Source organism: Drosophila tropicalis, unplaced genomic scaffold (assembly GCF_018151085.1).
Source record: "Drosophila tropicalis isolate 14030-0801.00 unplaced genomic scaffold, ASM1815108v1 contig_443, whole genome shotgun sequence".
NCBI classification, from domain to species: Eukaryota; Metazoa; Arthropoda; class Insecta; order Diptera; family Drosophilidae; genus Drosophila; species Drosophila tropicalis.
In genome coordinates, this window is record NW_027172907.1 from 4,316,926 (window position 1) to 4,329,723 (window position 12,798).

General features: G+C 36.3%; 1 protein-coding gene across 3 annotated transcripts in view; it reads left to right on the top strand.

Moving 5' to 3' along the window:
- Positions 1-12,798, top strand: part of mub (poly(rC)-binding protein mub) — a 38,196-nt gene that overhangs the window by 2,893 nt on the left and 22,505 nt on the right. For 2 of the 3 annotated variants that reach the window (XM_068286573.1, XM_068286574.1), the window contains exons 2-6: positions 10,545-10,601; positions 10,677-10,793; positions 11,128-11,221; positions 11,303-11,466; positions 11,528-11,647. In XM_068286573.1, the coding sequence (XP_068142674.1) occupies positions 10,545-10,601; positions 10,677-10,793; positions 11,128-11,221; positions 11,303-11,466; positions 11,528-11,647 (552 nt within the window). The remainder of the gene's footprint in view (positions 1-10,544; positions 10,602-10,676; positions 10,794-11,127; positions 11,222-11,302; positions 11,467-11,527; positions 11,648-12,798) is intronic. The other variant, XM_068286575.1, reaches the window with a different exon arrangement.

Sequence of the window (12,798 nt, forward strand, 5' to 3'; positions counted from 1 at the left end):
TCAATTAAAGGTTCAAATGAATCGAATGCATTAACAAGTTAAACCAGTTGAAAACACCAACAACAACAACAACAAAAAGAGAAATGAATTAATATTAAATATTGTATTGAAATATTTGTATCTCCTACAATAATTAACATAATGACTGTCTCCCTCTCCCTTTTTCTCTCTCTCTCTCTCCTTCTCTCACTCACTGACAATAAAAGGCTGTTTCTTGTCTTTGGTTTTTTTTTTTTTTTATTGCCATAAATTTCAAGTGATATTAAATACACACAAATGAAATATTTGACATTTTTGAAATGTTGAATGCATTTAATATCAATAAGTGATAAACATATATGAAAAGTAAATTTCATTTGTTCTGTACACACGCACACGCACACACACACAAACACAAACATACAATTGTCATCTGCATTCTTGAAATAATTACTTAAATTTTATATTTATTGTCATTACAAAATTTCAATCAATCAAAATGCTTTGGGTTGAAAATTAAATAAATCTTCAAATTCCATCAGAGAGAGAGAGAGAGAGAGAGAGTGAGTGAGAGAGTTTAAAGAAAGTAACTTATCAAATATAAAGTTGCGAATAGTTTATCAGATTCAAGAACCTATCTCAGTGGCTGAATCTCTCTGTATGGCCCTCCCCTCCCACCTCTTTCACTCTTTATCTCCCTCATAGCAACCATAACCTCGGCCAACCTTCCTCAAATCACATTCAATACCTTCACTTCTCTTTGCATGGCCAATTGAACAAGTCAATACGCGGATATGACTACATATAGAAAAACCGATCAATTGAATTTGCCTGAACGCAGTTGACATTACACCTCTCTCTCTCTCTCGCCCCCTCTCCCTAAGTTCGTTTTGGCTTTGGGGTTTGTGTGTGTAGAGACCGCTGCCGCCTGCTGTGTTAGGCACTTGATTTGCATTAAGCATCAAAAATTGATTTACATATACTCTCCTATGTACATACGTTTGTATAGAATGTGTGTGTGTGTGTGTGTGTGTACCATACAGCAGCAGCTATTCGCATAAATCATGCTAATCTATAACTATCGATCAAAAAGAGACCCGAGACGACGACGACTTATGTGGTTGTTCTTGTTGTTGTTGCTGTTCGTAGCGGTGGCGGCGTCTGTACAAAAGTGTTTTTACAATTTATTGCCCGAATCCTTATAGAGAGAAGGGAATTGTTTCTGTTTCTGTTGTCGAGGTGGTGAAAGAGAAGAAGGGAGGGAGGGAGGGAGGGCACCGCACCGACTGCCAGTGAAATCGCATTTTACATTTTTACAGCAAATATATTGTATTTATTTTTGTAACTAGCTGAATAAAAGCCAAAAAGTGCGCAATTATTCATTAGACATTTTTGTCTTTCTGTAAGTGCCTTTGCTTGGATTGGCCTAGCCTAGCCTGGCCTGGCCTGCCTCTTGCCATCTTCCTCCTTGTCCTCTACTCAAGACCATTTTTCTCTCTACTATTCTATTCTATATCGTTTTGTTCTTGCCTTTTGTCTGTGTCTATTTTTGCAATAAATTGTTGTCGTCGTTGTTGTCCTATAGCCCATTTTGTTGTGTTGTTGGCCTTTTTGCCAATTTTCGACTACACATCATGTAAATGTCTTCGTCTGGGTCGTCTGATTCTCTTCTCATTGTCTCCCTCTCTCTTTCTATATCTCTCGCTCATTATGTCGTCTTATCTTTGCACCTGTCGCTGACTTTCAATTGGATTAAATTTAAAATGCATCAACATGCAGCGGTCTCCTCCCTCCTTACACTCAAATATATGTATTTTATTTTGAATATTGTGTGAATCAATCGTGTTAAATTGGCATTTTTATTTAAGATTTAATTTTAAAGTGAGATAAATGACTGCTTAGCCACGCATTATTTACCTCCTCGTCCTCCTCCCGTTTGCACGGTTTTAACACATTCATATGTCAGTCAGTCAGTGAGTCAGTTAGTCAACTACCACCAGTAGGCGTACTTCCTCCTCCCCATTCAATCTCCTCTTCATCTAGAGTGAAGTGCAGCATCTCAAGCTCCAACGGAGGAGACGACGACGACTTTGACGCGCTGTTTTGTTGTGCTGTGGATTTGCGTGACAGCCTCAGCTTATTTCACAGAGTCTCTCTCTGTCTCTCTCGTGCCCTCTCCTTCTCTGTTTCTCTGTCTCTGTCCCTAGCTGTGACGTGGCTAATGTTGTTGAATAATAGTTTTTAATGGCTGTTGACTGTTATTAAATAAATAAGCTGCTATTTAGAGAAATCTTTTCTCTCTGTCTTCTCCTCTTCTCTTACTGTTCATGCTCATATTTTCATCTCCGTTTTCGGTTTTTTTTTTTTTGTTGTTGTTCATTTTTACTTTTAGGCACTAAATGGGATTGGGGGATTTAGTGTAAATGGTTTTTAATGGACAAGGGTAATCGGCTAGCAAAAATAAAACCAAAACACTTAGTTATAGAAAACCTTAACCAAGATTAAGTAGAGCTAAAAATCAGTTTTCTATATAAACAAAACCAAATGATTATGGTTTATCGTTTTACAAATGAAATGTTGAAACTGGCAATTCGGCTTAACTCAAGTTATGTGGAAATTTATCCCTAAATAAACATTTGTATTTGTAAACGCTTTCGACAGCAAAAGAGCACTCCACCAGACACTCTATCCATAAGTATAATAAAGTGATAACCCCGAAGTCTTAATACTCTTTGTTGAATTATCCGGCCTAACGAAGAAAGAGTCATTTAAATGATTTCAAGCATAAGCAAATGAAATCTCTCATCTTCTTTTTAAAGTTTTTCTTCGAAAATTTTAAAAAATTATTTATCTAAGTGTTTGTTTGTCCAAACTAAAAGTTTTCTCAATTGAAAGCCTCTCGAACTTGCATTTTTCTTGGAAAATATATTGATCAAGTTTGTGTTAAAATATTAGAGCCTTTAAAGCGACTCGGACTTGGCAGTATACGAATACGAAACCGAAATTGTTGTTTTCTTTTATACCCTTACTTACTCAGTTGGTAATAAAGTTTGCATAGAAATAATTAACACAAAGCTGTCATAAATCTTCTTCAATTACACATAGACTTATAATGTCTCTCAGACGGCGATGATGATGATAATGATGAATTAAACCTTGGAAGGGGTTTGGTTTTGCGTTTGGTTTTCAATTTCGTTGCGATTGAAAAACGTGCCGAAAACACTTGCATACACATATACCTACATATGTACATATGTATGTACATATAGACATTTACATAGATATTTCAACTTAAATTTAGTTCCTGCTTCATTTTTGGGTTGTTTTATGGGCCAAATTGATATTGAAGAGAAATCAGCAAAAGCAGCAATGGCTAAGGAGGCAATGAATGCGATGCCAATCATAAAAGTCAACGAACAACAATAATAACAATAATGATGACGAGACTGTACTTTAAATGATGATGGGAGAGAGAAGGCGATGAGTGGATGTCGATGACGATAAAGTTGCATATGAGAGATGCTGCGGCTGTTGCATGGTTATTGCTGCTAGTTGGTTGCATGTCAAGGCCAGTCATGGAGCTAGTTGCTAGTTTTCTGCCTTCTCCATCTCTAATTAACTTTGGCTTATTAGTTTTTTGTTTTTTTTTTTTTCTGTTCTTCATTTCGCAATTGTTGCAGTTTTGTGTGAAAGTCACAGTCACTGGCAAAGTGACTCAAAAAACGACATTGTCGTCTAGCCAACCAACCAACCAACCTGGCAAGAAGTCGTGAGGCAGTTAATTAATTTATGAAGAAAAAAAAAAAAACGCAGTCAAGCCGTAGAGAGCGAGCAAACGACAACAATGTGAAAATTGAAAAACGCCTTTTTCACTTTGTTGTTGTTGTTTTTTCTTCTTTTTTTTCCTCTCATTTTCTCATTCTTTTCTCTTCTTTTTTCTTGGCAAGCATTTGTAAATTGCATAGAAAAGAAAACCCAAAAAAAGACTAAAGAAAAAACTGGGTTGCTGCTCCGTCACTCATTCGTTATAGTACTACTCTCTCACCTAGAATGAATTGAATTGGAGGGAGACCAAGAGTCGAGACACAATCTATGTATGCCATTTTGCTTCTTCTTTATTGTTGGTAGGTGTTGTTGCTGTTGTTTTTATTGCTGTGTATTTTTGAATCATGCATTTTTAATTAGTGAAATTGCACGGCACACACACACACCTGAATCTGCCCCATCATCATCATTATCATCATCATCGTCATCATGATGTTTGCTGCAAATTTTCAGTATAGTGCGCCACATTTCTCAAGCACTTGTCTAAATTTAATTAACTATACTTTTTAACCCCATACAAATGACATGGCACATATACATATACATAGGTATATATAAAATACATCTATAGGCAAATATTCTATATGAATTGTTGCATTGCATAATATGCTGCTTGTTTTTGTTGTTGTTAATGGTGGAAAATATTTACCTCTTCTTCGTCTTCGTCTTCATTTTCTTCTTATTCATTTTGTCTCCTTCATCTGTATCATTTGGCATGTAATGTCAAGAATCGAATACACATTTCTACTTCAATTAGCAGCAAAAAGCAGCAACAAAAATACTTCGAATGCCAATTGTGGTAAGGTGAAATGAGCTAGAGAGCCAACAGAGCTAACAGCAATAGCTTTCTCTTTAATTAGATCACATTGAAAAATCTTTGTCCGGTTTGTCTGTCTGTCTGTCTGTCTGTCTCTGTGTGTGAGTGTGTGTGTGTGCACACACAAAGAAAATTGTTGTCGCTAATGAAAACCAACATAGATGACAAATCAAATATCATTAGACAACTTTTCAAGTAAAATTTTTGCAGCATTTTAAATTACAATTTTCACACAAAAGTAACATTGCCAAAATGCAAACTTTAGAAAGGATTAAAAAGATCTAGAAGGGACTTACCATTAGATATGTAAATGTCGATTTTTTCTTCAAGTATGAACTGAAAGAGAGATAACATTGATTAAAATTGCAGTTTAATTGGCAGTTTTCTACCATTATTGATATTAGTTAGCAGACAACACTTACAATTTAAGTTAACTTAGGTTTATTGAATGGTATTTATGTATTTTTTTATTTGTTCATTAACTTAATTTTGATATTTTAACTATAGTTGTGTAAAAGCACTTCTTAAGGTTAAATGTCCATGTTACGTAAGCATTTTTACTTCGATACAAAAAACTAGTGCTGGGCAAAGTCCGATAGACGTTCTCATCGATTACTTTTAGAGTGCGATAGTGCAACCCACGATTAAAATCGATTTTTCCTTGAAGAACTTAAAGTTCATTTTTGTTTTATGTGGCGATAATTTATCAAAAATCCTCATGAACTAGTTTCTACTTAGTTTATTGTTTTCCATTTACAAATTGTTTGGTTATGCTCTGAAATTGTTGCATCTTACACAAAGATTGTATTAATCATTGCATAGAAAGATGCAAAATGCATGAAATTGGAAGTTTGAATTTAATCCGTCTGCTTAGCAGTAAGAGCTGACTTTAAAGATGTTAAAACTCTTGAATGTCCTTTGCATTTGCTTGCTTGTTAATTGAAATCACTTTATATATACATACATACATACTATATAGAAGGTTTAAATTCAAGTTGACATTTAGGTCTTGGCAGATGGCAGGCATTTTGCATCTGTCTCTGTTTTGTCTCCTTCTCCCTTTGTGCCTTTTTGGCCGCCCTCTCTATCACACACAGACTTTGTTCTTTTTCATTTAATCAAATTAAAAATTGCCACTTGCTGCGTTTGTATGTAGTAATTGCAATTTTGGCTTGTCCCTGGCAAATTGTAAATTATTTAATTGTATTTTTTTATACTGCCGTTGTTGTTGTTGTTGTTCTTTCCCGCTGCTGCTGCTGGTGATGTTTTTTCGTTGCATTTTCGCCTGCCAGTAACAGAAAGAGACGAGGGGCAGGAAAAAAAAAACCAAAACAGGGCGACAAATGCACAGCATGATTTATATCAGGGAGAAGGAGGAGGAGGAGTAGCTACAGCAGGGATACCTACTCACATGTGTGCCATATGTGACTCTCCCCCTCGCCTTATTCCCCTCACATGACTCTTGGGGCAAAGCATTTTCCAAAAACACATTTGTTGCAAAGTTTTTCTTGCATTTTTCTTTTTTGCCAGCGACAAAAAAAAAAAAGCAACAACCGGCAACAGCAGCAGCAGCTCCCATAAATGGTTCTCACGGTTTTGCAATTGCTGTCAGATTGTTTTGGCGTTGTTGTTGTTGTTGCAGCAATTTATATATTTTTGTAAAATTTTCAACGCTGCCGCATTAACACACAACAACCAAACGAGACACAAACTTCTCTAACTTTTCAATCATGACAAAGTCCCGATACCCTCACAAGAAACTTTAATAAGATTTTTGACAATATCGTTTAAATTAGATTGAAAGTTATGTCTTTGACTTGAGAGAAAACTTCAAATCAAAATATACTCTGTATTTCTCTAACATTTTGTTCAAACCTGAGAATTGTATTTGTTCGAGGGATTTGCCGTTTCGTCTAATGGAAGGCTGTCTGGCTGGCTGACTGGCTGACTTGGCTAGCTGCTCTACTAACATCGAAAAAAAAGCTCGTCACAAATTGGCTTTGTGTTCGGTCCGTCCATTTGTTTGTGTGTCCCCCATTCGTTGGTGGTCGGTCTGTCGGTCCATTTCTTGAGACTACTTTAATGCCTTTTCTGTTATGTTTATTGTTCCGTCCATCATTCATCAAATTCGTCTTGTTCATCTTTCGGCACTTGCTTTGCGATATTTGACGAGCCCTAAAAACGCGATAAATGGCCTATCAAAATTTTTCGCTTCGCTGAGAATAACATTAGATTAAATAGTAGGTAATATAAGTCGAGAGGGAGCGAATCAACGAATGAGAGAAAAGAAAAAAAATATACGAGCAGCAGCAAATTAATCACAATTGTTTGGATTTTCTTTGCCCTTTTTTTTTTGTTTTTCGTTTTTTCTTTTTGTAAGAGGCCGATAATTAGGGTAACATAATTACATATTTCTAATAGTCTTGTGGTTGGCCTTAAGATTTTTAACCATAAAAAAGAGTTGCTCTTTCTTTAAGAATTGTTTGGGCCCCAATGAAATAAATTATCATACCATCATCATCATCTGGTACTGATTGACCACAAGACCATTTCATTGTAGGGACAAGATAAGATTGTAGAATCCTCTCTCTCATCCTCCCTCTCATTTTCTCCCTCCACTTGGCTATGTAAACTTTTTATATGCATATTTTACCTAGATAAAAACCCGAAAAACTTCAAATCGACCAAAACACAACAAAAGAATACAAGTTGGGAGGGAGGGGTGGGGATGTCCAACTAACAACATTTGCCTCCTCCTTGCATCATGAAAACCACAAAGTGATTTTTGCATACAAATTGTAAAATTCGAAATGCAAAATGCGTTTACATTGTGCAGAGATTGGAGGGGAGGATTGTGGTAAAGGAGGAAACAAATCAGAGGAATTTTTTGTTGGCATTTAATTGCACACACACGCACACACATACACAGAAACACTCATAGACCAATTCATGTTGTGTCCTTTTTGGAATTGACAAGAGTAACTAACTATTCACCCACACCCCTATTCCCCCCGTTCCTCTCCCCGTATTCGATTAAAGTAAAATCAATTCAATCAAGTGAAAGTGCCGATTTTGCTCTCTATTCACAGTGAGTGAGAGTGCGCCTACGCCTGTTATCCGGCCGAATGTCCGGTCCAACTGTGTTTAGCATGTTCGTTCTCCGGGATTTATGCAAATTGCGTAAACTTCGCGTTACCGAAAATGTAGTAGAGGAGCGGCATTTGTTCACATTATTAACGATGATGAGTGACGGAGGAGGAGGAGGAGGATAAGGAGAGGGAATTGAATGGCCTTCTCTCGTTAGCAGCAGCATTAGGCCTAAACAGTGTTTGTTGTATTAACATTGGTTATAGAGAGCAAAAGAGGAGTGGTGGTGGATGAGTTCGGGTTGGGGTTGGGGTTGGGGAGGGTAGCAAAGTAGTTTGCCTATAAATTATAGAGATGAAAATTTTGTGTCTCACAAGTGCGCGCAGACAGGCGTAAAAACGCAATGCATTTTGCTTGTTGGCCATCATTATTTTGGTTTGGGGTATAAACGAATTGGACCGCCGCTGTCGCTGTCGTTTTCAATGATAATTATGCCAATAATTATGGCAATTTCGACAATAAACTTGTTGTTGTTGCAGGCCCACATACATATACATACATATATGTGTGTATGTATGTATATGATATATACATAATAATTTTTTTACATATTTTACTTAACGGTTTAGTTTGCCAAGTTGCGGCGCAGTCATAGGCATAAATATTATCGAAGAGTGTCCGAAACCAGTAGCAACAAACTGAAAAAAAAAACCCAAGAACAACAAGGATGAAGAGAGAAAGAGAGAGAGAGAGAGAGAGTGATGGAGGCAGACAAAAAAAAATAACAGAAAATGCAAACAGCGCATAAAAATGCAAACAAAAATGGAATATACTGTGTGGCACATAGACGAAAAAAAAAAACATAAAAACTGGCAAACTGCCCAGACTTTAAATGCTTGGGAATACTCTGAGCCAGCTAACACACACACACACACACATACACATACACACTCAATAGTTTTTGGCTAAAATGCAAACTGAATGAGAAACAGAGTGAGATAGAAGCACAAGTGCCCTGAGTGCAGCTTGGTATTTTTTATTTGGTTTTTGGCTGAAGGTTGGCATTGTTATTGTTCAGTTGGGAGGTATATATCTATATACATAAATATGTACATATGTACATAGGGTATAAACATTTCGGTCATCTGCAATCAGTCAGTCAGTTAAAGTCGAGAAACCAATAAAGTTCTTAGTTCATCTTGCTGCCAACATTAACATTACGAGAAACGATTAGATAAATTGGCTTAGGAAACTTTACCTCGCTTTAAAGTATATAACGCTAAAATCAACTGTAAAAAAAAATCGATATAGGGTATATAAAAGTCACTTTTGGCAATTTCAAATGCTCAGTTCTTTAGGTCTAGGTAAAGTTTGTACTATAATATATTGAGTATATATTGGAATAATTTACAACTTTGTTCAATTACGCCCAAATAGCATATACAATAGATATACATTTTTGGTTGGCTAATGCATTAGAGAGAGAGTCCTTAGATCGCAATACCCTTTAGATGCACCACCGTGATTAGATAAAGTTGTTTAATTTCTGATTGAATCAAAGAGCGATTGGTAACTAAAGAATTCATTTTTGAAAAACTCGTAATAGTTTTGGATATCTTAGAGGCTAAATATCGGCTTTGAAACTAAAAACCACTCCAAAAGTTCTTGATAGGATCAAAAAGGGAATCCTTTCCCAGCATTTCACATACCCCTTTACATTCCTAGATCCTTACCTTATAGAAGCTGTTTAAATTTCGATATATATCCTAAAGCTACCGATATCATATGGAAACGAGGAGTAGCCTAAATGATTGCTCCACGTTGGCTGCCCACTTTCCTTCTTTTTTCTCTTTTTTTTTTTTTTGTCTCCTTTCTCCGGGTGGTGAGTGAAGTAACGTTTTTCTGTTTTTTGGTTTCCCTTTTTGTTGTTGCCCTTAAACAAAGTTACGAACTGCTGTGGTAGTGCAGATATTTACAATCAATTAAAACGCGTAAAAGCGCTGGCCGCAAATTTCATTACCTCCCCCGTCGGCCCTGCCCTCGCTTTCTCCAGACTTCACTCACATACACACACAGTCAGTCAGTCTTCTGACAGAAATTGGAAATGGATTTTTGGGTATACTGGTTACATCGGGGCGGCGTGCTGTTGGTTAGGGAGGAAAGAGAGGGGCATGGGATGGGATGGGATGGTCTGGATGTGGATCTGGGTCTGGCTCTGGCATGGGTTCTGAAGAGTAATGTATAGGTAGGTATATGGTAGGTTGGGTGTGAATTGCTTTTTGTGGCAATTAAATATGCAAAAGTAGTTACACACAGAGAACGAGAGAAAGAAGGGGAGAGAGGGAAAGGGGGAGAGAGAGCATGTGTGTGTGTACATATTTTTGTTCTCCTCTGGTATTATATCACTTAATATTTAATCAAATTTGAGCATCGTCACTGACATTGCACGTAAATGAAAAAAAAAAAAAAAGAAAATTGAGAAAGAAAAATGACAGAGAATGATAAAGAAAGAGAGAGAGAAAGAGAGAGAGAGAGAGGGATAAAGGAAATACATATGTACCTATACATATAAAGAACATAAAGTGCTTTTGAATGTTTGGTTGTCTGGATGTGTCTTTGTGTGGGAGGGCCAAAGTGGGAGAGGTGGGCATAAGACTGATTGAAGGATTGCTTGTGCTAGAGAAGGATGGCACACAGACAGCAAAGTTGGTAGTAGCCTCAAGTCAAATAGAAAAACAGTTTAAGATCATTTAAAATTTGTTGCCCTCCTCCTCCTCATATTTGTATTCAAAACTTTTTATAATGTCTCACTTTTTATTTCTTTGTATATTTACAGGAAGTTGGTAGTATTATTGGTAAAAAGGGTGAAATTGTCAACAGATTTCGTGAAGAGGTAAGTTCTCTTTCGGTTTGAATAAACTGAATTGAATAATAACAAATAATTATTTGCTCTCTCTTTTATTTTTAGTCTGGTGCCAAAATTAATATTTCGGATGGCTCATGCCCGGAACGCATTGTAACGGTGTCTGGTACAACTAGCGCAATCTTTTCGGCATTTACGCTAATTACAAAGAAATTTGAAGAGGTATGTGTGCGCTATAATGACAAAATGACAAAATTTACAAGACACATAATGATCATTGTGATCAGCAGAACTATAAGATTGGAAACAATAGAAAAATGAATCAGAGAATTGATTCAATTCATCGGATGTAGGGCTGTGAAATCTTGGGACCTTTGCCCCTTAGGTTTATGTTTCAAAGCAAAGCAAGTTTCTGGTCTGCTTATTGCCTACTTTGGGCGGGGCAACATTTCCTTTATTTTTCAGCCCTAATCCGCCAAATATCCGAGTAAAACTTAATCCCTATTGTTGTTGTGCTCCCAGTTGTTCACATTTACTAACTTCTGACCCGTTTCAGTGGTGCTCGCAGTTCAATGACGTAGGCAAAGTTGGTAAAACTCAAATACCCATACGATTGATTGTGCCAGCCAGTCAATGTGGATCATTAATTGGTAAGTTGAAAGAAACACACACGCTGAGAGATAGATGGGCAATATAATCATTCTTTTTTTTACCGTTTCTGCGTGTTCTAGGCAAGAGTGGCTCAAAGATCAAGGAGATACGCCAAACCACAGGCTGTTCCATACAAGTGGCCAGTGAAATGTTGCCAAATTCAACAGAACGTGCGGTTACCCTAAGTGGCAGTGCCGAGCAGATTACTCAATGTATCTATCAGATATGTCTTGTCATGTTGGAGGTAAGCAATTTTAGCAAATTAGACAAATAGGCAAATAATTGAAATCTTCATTTAATTTCAGTCTCCGCCACGCGGTGCTACCATCCCATATCGACCAAAACCACAAGTAACTGGACCAGTTATTTTGGCCAATGGACAGGCCTTTACCATTCAAGGCAACTATGCAGTGCCCACACAAGAGGTAGGTCATTTCCTTTCCTAATTGTCCCAATCTATTCCTTTTTCAATGCTTCAATGCCACTAGCAACAAATAACAACTAAAATATATTAAAAAAAAAAAGAAGAAACTAATCCATCAGTGTTGGTTAACGATTCGCAAAACTATAATTTAAAAGATAAAGAGTGTTTTATGTATATATATAAAAAGAATTGCTGCAGCTAGAGCTAGTTCTCTCTTTTTATATTTCTTTTTTTTTTTGTTGTCTATATCTGTCTATCTATATGTCTCTATCTTTCTTTCTGTCTCTTTCTCTAAATGATTCAAAATTTTAATATCTTTAACCTCCTGGACCTGATTGTAACCGAATAATAGACCCAGACTCCCCCCTTGAAAAAAGATATATACCTATATATTTCTCTATAATTTATCATCTTTTCTGCCAGCTTTAATTTGTTGCCTTTCTTTTTCTTTCTTCCGTTTCTTTTCCCCCCAAAGAATTTTTTTACTTATGGATATATAGATATATCTTTTATGTTATCATTTTGCCATCTTCCTAGTTTGATATTCTCCATTTCCCAAATATTCTTCTTTTACTTCGTTGTCCTGGATCGATTTGCTCGATCTCCATATAGATCTATATATTTATAGACTCTCTATCCACTTATAATTTGCACCCGACGACCAATGTTGACATTTCTGTCTCTGAGTTTCTCTCTCGCTCACTCTTTGCTGGTTCCCTTATTTTCCTCCGACCTTTTTCTCTCTCACACATTTTTGTATTTTGTGAAGGATATATCTTATCTACTTTAAAGATCCTCTTTGCGTCCTTATCCCATTTTTTTGTCTCTCTTTCTCTCATACTCCATATTGTTGGTGACAAAAAAAAAAAAAAAAAAAATAAAACAAACTAATTCTAACTAAATTTTACAGCAAACATTAAGAAAGTGACAAAAATATCTAATTTATAAAGTTTATAAAAAAAAACAAACCAAATCTGTTTTACATACATATATATAAATATATTTATATTTTTTGTGTTTTTTTTTTTTTAGTTTCTTTTTTGCACTCTCTTCTCTCAGGTTTAAAAGAGCTGTCTCTCTGTCTCTCTCTCTCTCTAGCTCTCTTGTCGTGTGTCGCGAGAATTACTTTTGTCGGGAATTTGTTGGGTTCTC